At 48.8% G+C, this 14,404-nt stretch overlaps 1 protein-coding gene across 7 annotated transcripts in view; it reads right to left on the bottom strand.

Moving 5' to 3' along the window:
• PICALM (phosphatidylinositol binding clathrin assembly protein) overlaps positions 1-14,404 on the bottom strand; it is a 103,516-nt gene that overhangs the window by 34,974 nt on the left and 54,138 nt on the right. For all 7 annotated transcript variants that reach the window (XM_015427739.1, XM_015427738.1, XM_015427736.1 and 4 more), the window contains exons 6-11: positions 13,509-13,620; positions 11,460-11,566; positions 10,081-10,122; positions 8,414-8,499; positions 4,974-5,097; positions 1,964-2,100 (exon numbers count right to left, since the gene is read on the bottom strand). In XM_015427739.1, coding sequence (XP_015283225.1) covers positions 1,964-2,100; positions 4,974-5,097; positions 8,414-8,499; positions 10,081-10,122; positions 11,460-11,566; positions 13,509-13,620 — 608 coding nt within the window. The remainder of the gene's footprint in view (positions 1-1,963; positions 2,101-4,973; positions 5,098-8,413; positions 8,500-10,080; positions 10,123-11,459; positions 11,567-13,508; positions 13,621-14,404) is intronic.

A 14,404-nucleotide genomic window follows, 5' to 3' on the forward strand; every position in this document is an offset into this window, starting at 1 on the left:
GCCCCCCCCCCCCCCCCAATGGGCACCATTTCAAAAATTTTCAAGCACAGATGGGCCTTTTATCCACTTCCTCAAAGAGAAAATCTCTCCAAAATTTAATACTGCTTGTAAATTGTACCTTTAGGTTGATCAAGCAGCTTCGAACGCCCTAGAAAGCAGTACCAGCTGTCTGGCTGGCTAATGTAAGCTAGTTCATTCATGCTACTTTATCAAGCACCTGAAATGGCAGGCAGGCAGGCGCCTCTTGCTCCCAGTTACCAGGGAGCCATGATTGTCATTAACCTGGCTGGTATGACCGGTACCGGCCTTAGGAAGTAAGAAAGCCCCCCAGCTTCCCAGTCTTTCTGCAGGATCCATTTACCAGCTGTGCACCACCAACACTTTCATTGTAAGTCAAGGGGAGGGCTCAGGGGTGGAAAGAAGCAGGCCCCCAGGTCGTTCCCTGACATCGCTGTTTAAAGCATCTCAGGTAACAATTCCTGGGTAAAGCTGCTCCGTTCCCAAGACTCTGGAGAACTTCTGCCAGTCAGAGCAGACAGCGGTGAGCTAGAGGTAGCCACGATGCAGATTCTACATAAGGCAGGGTCACAAGTGAATAAAGCCAGCTCTAGATACCAGGCTATGCTGAGTAACAAATCCAGATCTTCTAGAGAAGCATTAAGGCAGAGATCCCCAACCTTTTTTGAGCCTGCAGGTACATCTGGGACGCTGACCCACAGCCAGTGTCCCCTCTAAGCCGAGTTAGTGTGAGCCAGCTCACGGTTTTTTAGCCTCCAGTTGACACATTTTTGTCTTAGATCAGGAAGGATGTGGCTCCAGAGCAAACTGATTTATGCAGCAGCCAAATCGCTCGCTCACAACTTTAAGGCCAGTAGCTCAGAAAGTAGAATTTTTGCTCACAGGACTCCACAACTTAGGGGGAGCATTGGACACAGCATGGTGGGCATAACAAAACGGCTGCTGCAGGAGGCGGAGCCAGTCACATTTTTAAAAAAAAATCTACACAACCAATCAAATTTGCAAGGGCCAATAAGAAGCCTTGCGGGGCAAAAGCCCACCTGGCCCCCCCGGTCCTAAAACACTCTGCAGGTACCTGAAAAGGCGCCAGTAGGTGCCGTGGCATCCAAGAGCACCACATTGTGAATCCCTGCACTAAGAAGTCTGGAATATTACATGAATGCCCATGTGGATGAGTGTCCTAAACCTTGCTCCTCTCGTGGCCAGTAGCATTTACATGTCACAGACTCCCAGCGATGGCCCCCCTGCTGGACCGCCTGATGGCACCTGGTATTTCCAGCCACTGTGTGACACAGAGTGCTGGACTGGATGGGCCATTGGCCTGATACGACATTGGCTTCTCTTATGTTCTTATGTTCTTAAAAAGTAAAGGTAAAGGTTCCCTTGCTCGAAAGCCAGTCGAATCCAACTGTAGGGTTGCGGTGCTCATCTCCGAAGAGCCAGCGCTGTCCAAAGACGTTTCCGTGGTCATGTGGCCGGCATGACTAAACACCGAGGCGCACGGAACGCTGTTACCTTCCCACTGAAGTGGTACCTATTTATCTATGTGCAATTTCTTGCTTTCGAACTGCTAGGTTGGCAGGAGCTGGAACTAGCGACGGGAGCTCACTCCGTCATGCGGCAACTCGGGTCTCGAACTGCTGAACTACCAACCTTCCACAGCCTGCAGTTCAGCGTCTTAACCACTTGAGCCACCGCAGTTCCTCTTATGTTCTTAAATCTTCTCCAATAAGCCATGAGCTGTTGCTGCATAACACAGTCTTCTGCATTTGTGTCTTCCTTGCGCATGGCTCAAGACTCACGCGTTAGGGAGAACATTTCCAGCTTACATCGAAGCCAAAGAAACACACAATTAAAAAAACCCTTTACGGGGCCGTTGCATCTTTAAGATGCCCTCCGGCTAGAACCAACCCTTGCCAATTAGCGGCGGATCACAAAGACATACCTGTTTGAAGAGCTAGGTGTGGAGAAAATGTCGACGGCTGGTGTGGTCATGATGCTTCCGGCTGCATTGGACACCGGGGAGGAGGCGGTTGTTAAGGAGGTATGAGGTTTCTTTGCAAGTTCTTTTAGACGCTGTTCCTGTTGGCATGAAACAGAGCTGGCATCAGAAACCCAGAACCAAGGACTGCTTACACGACTGCTGAGGTTAAGCAGCAGCAGCAGAAGAAGAAGAAACTGGATTTATTCCCCACCCTTCACTCGGAGTCTCAGAGCGGCTTACAATCTCCTTCCCTTTCTCTATCCACAAGAGACACCCTGTGAGGTAGGCGGGGCCTCACAGAGCTCTGAGAGAACACCTCTGAGAGAACTTGTAACTGACCCAAGGTCACATCAGCAGCTGCACGTGGAGGAATGGGGAATCAAACCCGGTTCACCCAGATTGGAGTCCGCGCTCCTAACCACTGCACCAAATTGGCTCTCAAGTAGAGCAAAGTCTTCAGCCGGCAATGTCACGAGAGACTTCAGCACAAACAAGTGCTGGGTTAAAACAAGGTGCAGCTTCGGGAGGATAAACCGGCGGCTTGCCAAATATCTGTGGGCACCGTCACTCTGAAGGAGAATCGCTTGAAAGAAAAAGGGAGCTTCGTTAAAAGCGAGCTCTCCATTCCTAGATGCATCTGACAAAGGGAGCTTCGACCCTTGGAAGCTTACACCCCCAAAATCTTTGTGGGTCTCTAAGATGCTACCGGACTCGAACCTAGCTCTTCTACCACAGACCGACACAGCTACCCTCTGAAACGATCTTCGGTAAAAGCGGTCCGCCCTCCGCAACGGCAGCTAAGTCATGTCAAAAACTAGAGAACTAGGGCGTCCTTCCATCCTATTTCACTCTACCATGAGCTTCTCTGGGGGTGGCAAGTACCAGTCTTTTCTACCCTTGTCTTTCCTTGAACCTGTGATTGAATCACCAAGGACACTGATCTTAGCCTGCCAGGTGTCAAGAACAAGAAGAGATCTTTATTGATCCTTCCTACTATTCGACCGCAGTTCAGAGGAACGTTGGGAGACAGCCAAGCTGGAGGAGTCAGACCGCCCGCAGGTTCAGCTCTCCTCTTCATTTTTCACCAGCATCCCCTTCTTCTGCCCAAGCAACAGCAAGGACAATAAGCAGAATTAGGGAGAAGAGGAAGAGATGGGATTTATACCCCGCCCTTCACTACCCAAAGGTGTCTCAGAGCGGCTTACAAACTCCTTTCCCTTCCCCTCCCCACGACAGACACCCTGTGGGGCAGGTGGGGCTTTCTCACAATACAAGAACTCGTGGGCACTCCATGAAATTGCTGAGCGGTCGGGTTAGAACGGACAAAAGGAAGTACTTCTTCACCCAACGAGTGATTAACACATGGAATTCACTGCCGCAGGAGGTGGTGGCAGCTACAAGCATGGACGGCTTCAAGAGGGAATTAGATAAACATATGGAGCAAAGGTCCATCAGTGGCTATTAACCACAAGGTATAGATAGGGACTCTGGGGCAAGGGATGCTCTGTATTCTTGGCGCTTGGGGGAGGGGGCAACAGTGGGAGGGCTTCTAATGTCCTGGCCCCACTGCTGGACCTCCTGATGGCACCTGGTGTTTTTGGCCACTGTGTGACACAGAGTGTTGGACTGGATGGGCCTTTGGCCTGATCCAACATTGGCGTCTCTTATGTTCTTATGAGAGAGCACTTGACAGAAACTGCTCTTTTTTCGAGAACAGCTGTTATAAGAGCTTTGGCTTGCCCAAGGTCATCCAGCCAGGTGCAAGCGAAGGAGTGGGGAATCAAACCCAGTTCTCCCAGATTAGAGTCCGCGCACTTAACCACTACACCAAACCGGCTGGCTACAAGCAGTATAGGAATCGCTCTCCTTGCTCTTAGGATACAAATCCTATTCAGTCCTGAGACAAACCTGCCGCTTTGCACAGACCTACAGGAACAGTGTAACCTTAACTTTCCATCACTATGAACACTCCAGGTTGCGTGCCTACAAACCAGGGCTGAATTCAAACTTCTTGAACGGCATGCGATTTTCAGCATAAACCAACGTGAAATCCTCGGGCCCACGTGCTCGAGTCCTCCCCGATACACAGAATTACTATTTCCTGGTGCAGAAGCTCTTTGTTTTAACTCCATAACGTATTGCAATGCCAAACTTGGGCACCTTAAACTGGGGCATGTTTCCGTCTCAGTAAGCAAGGACTGAAGCCATGGATCACAACAAAGTTGAGTTAGATTTTTTTTTAAAAAAAGGTCCCAAACCACGGAAATCTTCCATCAAAGCTCCACACGTGAGGAGAGGAAGGAAGGCGCACAGACTCCGATAACGAGGCTTCAGATCATCACAAACTTTGCTTTGCTTGTAACATCTGAACACAGGCTAGGAACACTCGCATGTAACTAATTCCTTCGACTTATGCAAGCGGTGTGCAAGAAGTGGCAGCCACTCCTGTAGCTTCAAGGGGGAACGACAGGTCAAGATTTCTACCCAGTTTAGAAGACACCCCCGTCTTTGCAGAAAAAGTCATTGGAAGTTGGAACGACTCCCTGCTCGGGTTGCCAGTCTCCAGCTGGTGGCTGAAGAACTCCAGCTGTTACAACTGATCAAGGTGACAGAGGTGAGTTCACCTGGAGAAAATGACCACTGTGGAAGGTGGATTCTATGGCATCACAGCTCACTGAAGTCCCTTTGCTCCTCAAACCCCGCCCTCCTCAGGCTCCACCCCCAAAATCTCCAAGTATTTCCCAACACAGCCCCCCCCCCCCCCCTATTTCACACACTCATCCCTTGGGCAAGAAAGAGGGCTTACCGCAGAGTCCTCCATGGATTAATTGCAGATTATTTTAAAAAGCGAATGAGCACAACCCACCCGAGGCCAACTGGGGTTTGCTGATTCGTGCCCCACTTTTCAACTTCAAACCCAGGGCTCATCCATTAACAGAGCACATCTGCATTGCCCTGAAAAGATACCCACCTTTAAGGCTTTTAAACGCGCCTGCTCTTCTTCTAACGCGGCTTGTTTTTCCCTTTCGTCTACTTTGGTGAGTGACAGGCCGGTGCTTGCAAGGGAAGAGACGGCGTTGGAAAGGGTGGTGGCCCTAGGAAAAGTTGACAGCAGGAAACCTGGCAGTTACGTACACGACACGATAGGAAAAGACACTCACAACGGGGCTTTGGCTTTCTTTTAATTTCTAACTCCGAGGAACACACAAGTAGGTTTTGGGAGGGTTTTTTGGACCTTTGTGGGCACAGCCTAAGCAGCAAAACTTCCAGTGCCTTTAGAAAAGGACAATGCAATTGAACTACCCTGCTCAACCCCTAAAGGTGATTTTAAGTAAGACGGTTTTCTGATAGAGAAGATCTTTTTCAAAGCCTGGGGTGGGGTTGGGGGAGAGCTTCACTTCCATACTGGCAAAAAGTGGGTGAGCTATTTCATTGTTTGGAATACAACTGGAGACATCCACCACAGCAACACTTGCTTTGACTCTCTGTGCTCAGAGCTGAAATTATGTGCACAAGAGCATGACCCGCCGGAACGATTTTTAAACCAAGTTACTACAGGCAGAGTGCAACTCCCTGGACTTCAGAGTGATTGAAGGCGGTTAAAGGACTGTCAGTGACCTTTCCAGGCTTTCTTACAGCCACACGGCCAACTTTACTCAATGCTCTTGTTTAAATTGGATTCATAAGCCCCAAAGCCTGGAGCTGGTGTTTCCTCGGCTTCAATTTTTGACTGCATTGCTCCCCATTTTTACGGCAAACAAACTAAAGGCAACATTAGGAAAGTACACAACCCCCCCCCCCAAACACACACATACACACAGACCCCTTCACCTGCATCGCTCTGCAATTCTTTACTCTTGATAAGCAGCTACATCCTCCCGGAAACTAGGAAGTGCTCAGCGCGGTAAGAAAACTGCAGAGCCGGGAGTTTGTGACCCCCATGACTGACAGTCCAAGGGTGCAGAAAGGGACAAATATTTGCTGAGCAAACACGGTCAAACGAAAGGTAGCGATGGGACAGCCCAAGCTTACACCGGTCATCTGGAAAAATTAGTCAGCTGCAGTTCGGTACTGCTGAACTCTTAAGTACCCGTAACGTGAGACTCTTCCACTTTACAGGAACAAGCCGTATAGGCAAGCCCCGTTCACATTCTCTGGGCTGCCAATGATACCTGGTCTTTTCCACCACACCCCTGGGGAAGTAGTGCCCCTGCGAAGAAAACCTGTTCTTCCCAAGAAACACAGATCTCTCAGAGGAAGAAGGCGCGAGGCAGTTAGACGCCACCTGAGCTGCTTCCAACCACCTTGAGACAGGGGAAACAGCTTTCCCCTCCTCCTCCAGTCACTCTGCAGTCCAGAGAACTCAAGAGGACGGGTGGGGTTCACCCTGCCCTTTCTGCTGAGCTTTTGTAGGACTTGGTAGGGAGGCACAGCCAACGGCGCCCGCAACAGCGGCCTGCATAGCCAAGCCAACATGCATAGCCCCTGCCCGTTGGCTATTTTCAAGACACAATGCACCGTTTCAAAAGCAAAGGTGTATGGCCTTGCGAGGGGTGAGACCTTGACAGAAGTGCAAAGGAGTCTGCCTAGTGCTGCAGGGCAACCGGGCAGAGTGACTTCCTCATCTAGAACGACTCTGTGATGCTTTTCCATTGTGTGCTTTGACTCTCGGCGGCCTGACACGACGGCGAATTCCTAGGGGAGCGGAAGTGCTGAGGGCTGGTGAGAGAATCTCAATGACCGGCTTCCCAAAGCTAAAAGGGCAGAAACGTGATGATCCAGCCGGCTTTCCCTTCAGCTCAACAACTCGCATAGTCTCTGGCCTTGCACTTCTGCTCTGCTCACAAACTCCCGAGACCCGATGGCCGTGCACAGGTGAAGCCCTGTTTCTGCCCCTTCTTTGGGCTTCCCCAGCCCTTTGGGAGTTTAGCTTGTAGCTCAGTGGCAGAGCATCGGCTTGGTGAGCAGAAGATCCCAAGTTCAATCCCCGGCATCTCCAGTTAAAGGATCTGGTAGTATTTATTTATTTGGATTTATATCCCGCCCTCCCCTTAACCGGCTCAGGGTGATGTGAAAAACTTCCGCCCGAGACTCTGCAGGGCCTCGGCCAGTCTGAGTAGACAATACTGACTTTGATGGACCAAGGGTTTGATGCAGTATTAAGGCAGAGCATGTGTATCCCACACTATCCTGCATGCCTGGGGATTCCTCCGGGAATGCAGAAAATCTCCCTTATACTGGTGGGATAGCCCCGTTGCGTTGCTTCCTTTATCCATAGAGGGGGCCAGGTCATTCACAGTTAGAAAGTACAATAAGGGAGGGGCCATGGCCAATGTTCCCTCTAAGCTGTGGAGTCCTGTGAGCCAAACTTCTACTTTGTGAACTACTGGCATTAAAGTTGTGCGCGAGCAATCTGGCTATTGCATAAATCAGTTTGCTCTGGGGCCATCCTTCCTGAGCGAAGGCAAAAATCTGTGAGCTGGAGGCTAAAAAACTGTGAGCTAGCTCACACCAACTCAGCTTAGAGGGAACATTGGCCATGGCTCAGTGCCAGAGCATCTGCTTGGCATGCAGAAGGTCCCAAGTCCAATCCCTGGCATCTCCAGTTAAAGGATCTGGCGCTGCGTGATGGGAAAGACCTCTGCCCGAGACCCTGGAGAGCCGCTGCCAGTCTGAGTAGACAATACCAAATTTGATTGACCAAGGGTCTGATTCAGAAAAGGGTAGCTTCATGTGTACCAGAGCTTTCCAAAGTAAAGAGGCAATAGAGAATTGCTTTAACTCATCTACGGCAACAGAGCAACTGTATGAAGCATTCCATGACGCTTTCCTTGTTGGCAAATAATTCCCCTGTGCTTTACCGGCAAAAGCTTTTAACAAAGATTTCAAGCACCGCTGCTCTAGTCAATATTGTCGCAGTTCTGTGTGACAAGTACTACACAGAGCTTGACGCTTCATCAAAAGGCAACTGCATCCTAGTGGGGAAACTGTCACCTGAGACACGAAGTTGACTGCTGCTCCCTGACAACCCTGCGCTTTGGTACAGAAGTAGTAAGTGCACCGTTTCCCACTCAGTCATCACAACCAACTCTCCACATGGTAGCAGCTACTGCTACCCCATTTGATCAGCAGCAAGCTTCCGATATTGCCGAATGTACACTTTTTCGCCCCGACTGCATCCCTTTTAGGCTACGGCATGCCACTGTATGGGAGCTTTCAAGTATGCATTCCTCATTTGCAGCCCAAAATAGTACAGTCGGAGGGAGGGGGACGACTGCTTTTGCTTAATTCTGCAGAATGTACGCACTGGTTCCACTGTCTGAAGTTCCCACATTAAGATCAAAACAAACCATACTTCAGGAATCTTCAGATGCATTACAGAATGTTCACTTGCCAAGGACGACGACGTACCTGCTTGCAGCAGTGGAATCTTTGATCTTTTTTCCTTCCAAGGAGGCCAGGTGCTGTTCCAAAGCATCCAGAAGGCTGCTCGGTGCCTGCAAAGCAAAGAATAATGCTTCAGAACGTAAGGGCCAGAAAACACCCAGTGTCCCCGGGCACCAGCTTCGTAGCATGGTTAAGAGAATTCAACAACAAGCAGCTGAACACAAGCCAACTCATAACTGCTCCTTATCCAGAAGTGTATTACGATATTAAGCGTGGTTGGCAGGTAGTGCATCTGTTTCAACAGACCGGCAATTCAAGAAGCCCTGCAAGAATTAAGAGGAAGGGCCAAGTGAAAAGCCCACATAACATCATGAGCGGTTCTTCTACATTCCAAGGGATTAACTCGAAAACAAACAGATAAACATGCTAACGCGCTATCAAAGTGGGCCGGGGAGAGCCCAGATGGGTGATTTGCGCTCATCTACGGAGAGCAGGAACCCATTACTTGGATAGCCCGGGCTAGCCCGATCTTGTCAGATCTCAGAAGCCAAGCAGGGTCAGCCCCTGGTTAGTACTTGGATGGGAGACCTCCAGGGAATACCAGGGTCGTGACCAATGTTCCCTCTTGAGCTGTGGAGTCTTGTGAGCAAAAATCCTACTTTGTGAGCTACTGGCATTAAGGTTGTGAGCGAGAGATTTAGCTACTGCATAAATTAGTTTGCTCTGCAGCTATCCTTCCCGAGCTAGGACAAAAATGTGTGAGCTGGAGGCTAACAAACTGTGAGCTAGCTCACAGTAACTCAGCTTAAAGGGAACACTGGTCGTGACACAGTGATAGGCAATGGGCAAACCACCTCTGAACGTCTCTTACCCTTGAAAACCCTACAGGGTCACCGTTAAGTTGGGTATGAATTGATGGTGCATACGCACACCCGGAGAGCAGTTAGCTTGCCAGAGGTCATTGGTGTGCAAATACTATACAGAGGGTATTTGCCTCCAGAACTTAACTTAGATGGAAACCTGCTGCTTTGAAGTAGAAGCCTTTCCCAAAGTTTGTCGCCGAGCATCATTAACTGTGAGACAACATCAGCTGCAAATAACTGGGCCGGAGGTTTGGGGATGGGTGGATGAGGGTGCCCCAGCCCCGCTTAAAAGCACAGCAGACACCCACTAGTGATGACAACCCATTAGTGTTGAACAGAGAATTTTTCGTCCCTCTCCCAAAATACCAGAACTTGAGGGCATCCAATGAAACTGATGGGCAGTAGGCTCAGAACGGCCTAAAGGAAATGCTACTTTACACAGAGTGGCTAAAATGTGGAATTTGCTGCCCAAGGATGTTGTGATGGCTACAGGAATAAACAGCTTTAAAATGGCATTAGATAGATTCATGGAGGATAAGTCTATCAATGGCTACTAGCCATGGTGACTAAGGGGAACCTCCACATTCAAATGCACTAAACCTCTGAATCCCAGAGCCAGGAGGCAACATCAGGGGAAGGCCTCATCCTCTATGCCCTGATGTTGGCCATTCAGAGGAACTGGCTGGCCACTGTGTGAGACAGGATGCTGGACTAGATGGAACATTGGTCTGATCCAGCTGGGATCTTCTTATGTTCTTAACACCAAGGTCTTCCAATGACAAGAGCCTGGAAACACACGCATGCATGACAAATGCAAAAACTACCCACCTGAGAAAGATCTGGTATGTCTCCTCTGTCTATCCCCACTTGCTGCAACAACAAACAGATTTTGGTAAGACGAAGGCCTCAATTGTGTTCGGTTAAAGACATGATGAAGAAAGCACACCAAAGGCAATATCAAGGAGGTTATACACTGAGAAGGTTCATACAATGCAGGCTCCATGCTAAAGTATAACAATAAAGAAAATGGCTAAGAGGAAGCCCCCTCAATCTCCTCTTCTCCAGACTGAACGTTCCCAAGTCTCTCAAGCCTTTCCTCGTAGGGCTTGGTCTCCAGATGCAAGAGAAGAAAGCCCAGGGGCAGGCTTTTGATATTCTCTCCTCCAGCCATAGCATCCCTTCTTCCCAGTATTTGGGAGACAGAGTGTCAGAAGACCCAAGCTTAGCAGTCATTCAACACCAGCCTCTCGCCTGAGAAGCACGAGGGAGGCAAACACAAGGGATCAAGGGGGGGACGCAAGGGATTGAAGATTTAGACCCTTTCCTACCCTCCCCATTTCAGTGCCTTCAGCATCCAGACGCCAAAGTGTTAAAGATAGTTAGGAAGCACTAACAGATTATCAACTAACAGAGCTCTACCAGATAATATGGGGCGGGAGAGTTAGACCAGGGTGGCATAACACATTTAAAAACATGGCTATGCGCACACGCTCTGCGAGGGTGGTTACAGTTCCAATTTTGACAGAAAGGTAAAATTTCAAAGCATGGAACCGCGGCACAGTTTTGCAGTTGCACAGCACAACGCACAGGGTTGACTCAGTACTTAGGTGTGCATTGATGCATCAGAATTTAGAGGCTGCCGAGGATTCGTTTACATCACGTACTTCCCGGCTTATCATTTAAATGAATCCTTATCATTGGCACGCAGCAGTCTTGTGTGAGCCATTCACATGACCTGTCTCCATGCTGATAACCACAGCCACTTGAGCAAGCAGTGTGAATGAGCCCTTAGACCTGAATGTAAATCTCAGTAGCTCAAGGAACGTAAGAAGATGAGGAAAAGAAGAGACTGGATTTATACCCTGCCTTCTCTCGGAGTCTCAGACGAGCTTACAATCTCCTTTCCTTTCCGCTCCCCACAACAGATACCCAGTGAGGTAGGTAGGGGCTGAGCAAGCTCTGAGAGAACTGCCCTTGAGAGAACAGCTCTGAGAGAACTTGTGACTGACCCAAGGTCACACCAGCAGCTGCATGCAGAGGAGTGGGGAATCAAACCTGGCTCTCCCAGATAAGAGTCCGCGGTCTTAACCACCACACCAAACTGGCTCTATCACTATCATCTTTTTCATTCTCCAAGTTAAGGCCACACCAACCACCTCCGCTTGTCCTGAGGGATGACCGTCCTTTCCAGATCATCAATTTTATACCTCTGCGACTTTGAGGAATTCTGAAATTCTCGTCATTCGAGTCAGGAACTTCTTGTATATGTCAAGGCCTTCTTTGCACTGGTTCTTCTTCATGTCAAAGTATTTTTCTACAAAACAAGAGAAGTGAATGCGGGGGTCAAGATTATTTCCTGTTTACAGCACGCGTTAGTTAAAGTATTCAGGTGTCCGGGAGTTCAAGGATGTTTGCCAGGAAGCAAGCAGATAACCTTCGCAAGCACTCTTTGCTGTAGTAAGCGCTCAGGCTCGATATGTTTTCTCGTTGGCTGCGCATATCGAGCACAGAGAACAACTGCAAATTAAAGAATCACGATGACGGGGCTGATGACGGAGTTGAGAGATGAAATTAAGTTAACGGTTGAATCGTTTTTTCCTAGGATTTCGATGGCAAGATGAAATCGCATTTCAGCGAAAGTTGTATTTAAGTTTCGTGGTGGCGACCAGCGGTCATCAGCCCGTGGAGAACAGGACCCACAGTGGGGTCACGTACACTTGGCTGAGTCAACTTTCCTGCTGTTTTCCTTGTAAGACACTCCCCCCCCCCCCGAACTCAACAGAAAGGAGGCTCCCGTTCTCCTGGCTTTCCACAAACCAAGCAAAACTGAGTTATTCAAGAGGGCTTCTTTTTATGCAGACAACAGGGCTCCCCTGTACAAAATGATTCACAAAGTTAGTTAGATAAATTATTAGGGACTATGGTCTCTACCAACGCTCCCTCTAATATGAACTACCCAGGAGCAGTGCTCTCTTCTAAGCTGTGGAGTCGTGTGAGCAAAAATTCCACTTCGCGAGCTCCTGGCATTAAAGTGGGGAGAGAGTGATTTGGCTACCGCAGAAATTAAGTTTGCTCTAGAGCCATCCCTTCCTGAGCTGAGACAAAAACGTGAGCCGGAGGCTAAAAAACTGTGAGCTAGCTCACACTAATTCAGCTTAGAGGGAACAACGCCCAGGACGCAGTGTTCCCTCTAAGCTGCGCGTGTGAGCGGCTGCTCATAAAGACAGGAAGTCCCGCTCAGCAGCAACCTGGAGGCGCGCAGGGTCTTGCACAGCCCATTGCTCATTTTAAGATTACATCAGTTATATTTCTGCTCAGGATGTGGACTGCTCCACTCAGTGGGGAAAAGGAATTAGAGGGAACACTGTCCAGGAGACTCTAACTTGCTTGATTTAGATCACTGTCTACTGATACTCCAAGAAGTAGTAGGCGGGGGTGCCCCTCTTTTTACTGACTAGCTTCTCTGCAGGTAACATGTGAATAGAGTGGCCAGCTCTGGGTTGGGAAATACCTGGAGATTTTGGGGGTGGAGCCTGGGGAGGGTGGAGGAACCCTCAATGGAATATAATGCCATAAGAGTCCACCCTGCCAAAGCCACCATTTCTCCAGGGGAGCTAGTCTACGTTGCCTGGAGATCAAGGGTAACGGAGGGAGATCTCCAGGTGCCAACTGAGGGTTGGCAACTCCAAATGTGAGTGTAATGCAGAATTTAGCAGGTGGACTTTATCTCTGTCAGCAAATTTCTGTCAGAGACTGAGAATGGTGCCAACCTTTTACTCGTGATATTTGGGGTGGAGAATGGGCCACAGCGACAAGCCACGCCTCGCCTACGCCCACACGCCTCTGGAGGTTTGGGAAGCCCTTCGAGACTAAAAGGGAGACTCCAACCCACAAGCCTCAATCACTTGGTGACCACATCCCCAAAGACAGTGAAACGCTGAAGTCTGAACTTCCTTAGTGACAAAACAGACACCTTCCCTAAATAAAATGCAGAGAAGATTGGCCAGCGTTGCAGTTTGGCTACATGGTCGCTGGACAGGAAGAAGATTATAGCTCAAGGAACAAAGTCGTCTTTTTTCATATCCAAACAATGAGCCCACTTTGGCCTCAGGCCAGCTGCCTGTTTCTGTTTATAGGTGAAGAGAAGTGGGAGATTTAAGAAGTCCCCTTTCAAAACTGCATTGCAGGAAGCCCGAGTTTAAGACTACCATCTCGCTTTACCAAGGAGGAAGAGATGTGACAGAGGAAATACTTACCCAGCAGGTTAATAATCCCTTCATTATATGCTGCAAAGAGTCTAATGGCATCTTTGAAGAGAAGCATGAAGGCAGCATTAATCACGCCGTTCGTAAGTTCGTTGCTGTTGACCTGGGTGAGGACATAGAAGGAAGTTAGCCAAACTGGGGGAAACATCTGTTAACTTTTCCCCCCAGAACCCTATGCAAAGATACACATGTGCACACCAATGCTCCCTCTAAGCTGTGGAGTCTTGTGAGCAAAAATTCTACTTTGTGAGCTACTACTGGCATTAAAGTGGTGAGCCAGCGATTTGGCTCCTGAATAAATTAGTTTGCTCCGGAGCCATCTTTCCTGTGTGAAGACAAAAATATGTGAGCAGGAGGCTGAAAAACTGTGAGCGAGCCCACACTAACTCAGCTGAGAGGGAACACTGCCGCACACCCAGCCACAATTTAACACAAGTGGACCACAAGGTTGTGGCAGCACCGCCAATGTAGTGGAACAATCCATTAGCTGTTAGACTGAAGATAAATCCCTAAAGAACCGATTCTAGATCAAATCAAGCCTGAACTCTCCCCAAATGACTCAACGGAGGCTATCGTACTTTGGTCACATTATGAAAAGACAAGAGTCCCTGGAAAAGACACAAATGCGAGGAAAAGCTGAAGGCAGCAGGAAAAGAGGAAGACCCAACATGAGATGCACTGACTCTAATGGAAACCAGTTTGCAAGACCTGAGCAAAGCTGTTAACAGGATGCTTTTGGAGGCCTTTAATTCACAGGGTTGCCAAATTGGAAGTGATCTGACAACACGAAGAAAAAGAAAGAAAGAAAGAAAGAAAGAAAGAAAGAAAGAAAGAAAGAAAGAAAGAAAGAAAGAAAGAAAGAAAGAAAGAAAGAAAGAAAGAAAGAA

This window comes from Gekko japonicus, unplaced genomic scaffold (genome assembly GCF_001447785.1).
Source record: "Gekko japonicus isolate JY-2015 unplaced genomic scaffold, Gekko_japonicus_V1.1 scaffold393, whole genome shotgun sequence".
NCBI classification, from domain to species: Eukaryota; Metazoa; Chordata; class Lepidosauria; order Squamata; family Gekkonidae; genus Gekko; species Gekko japonicus.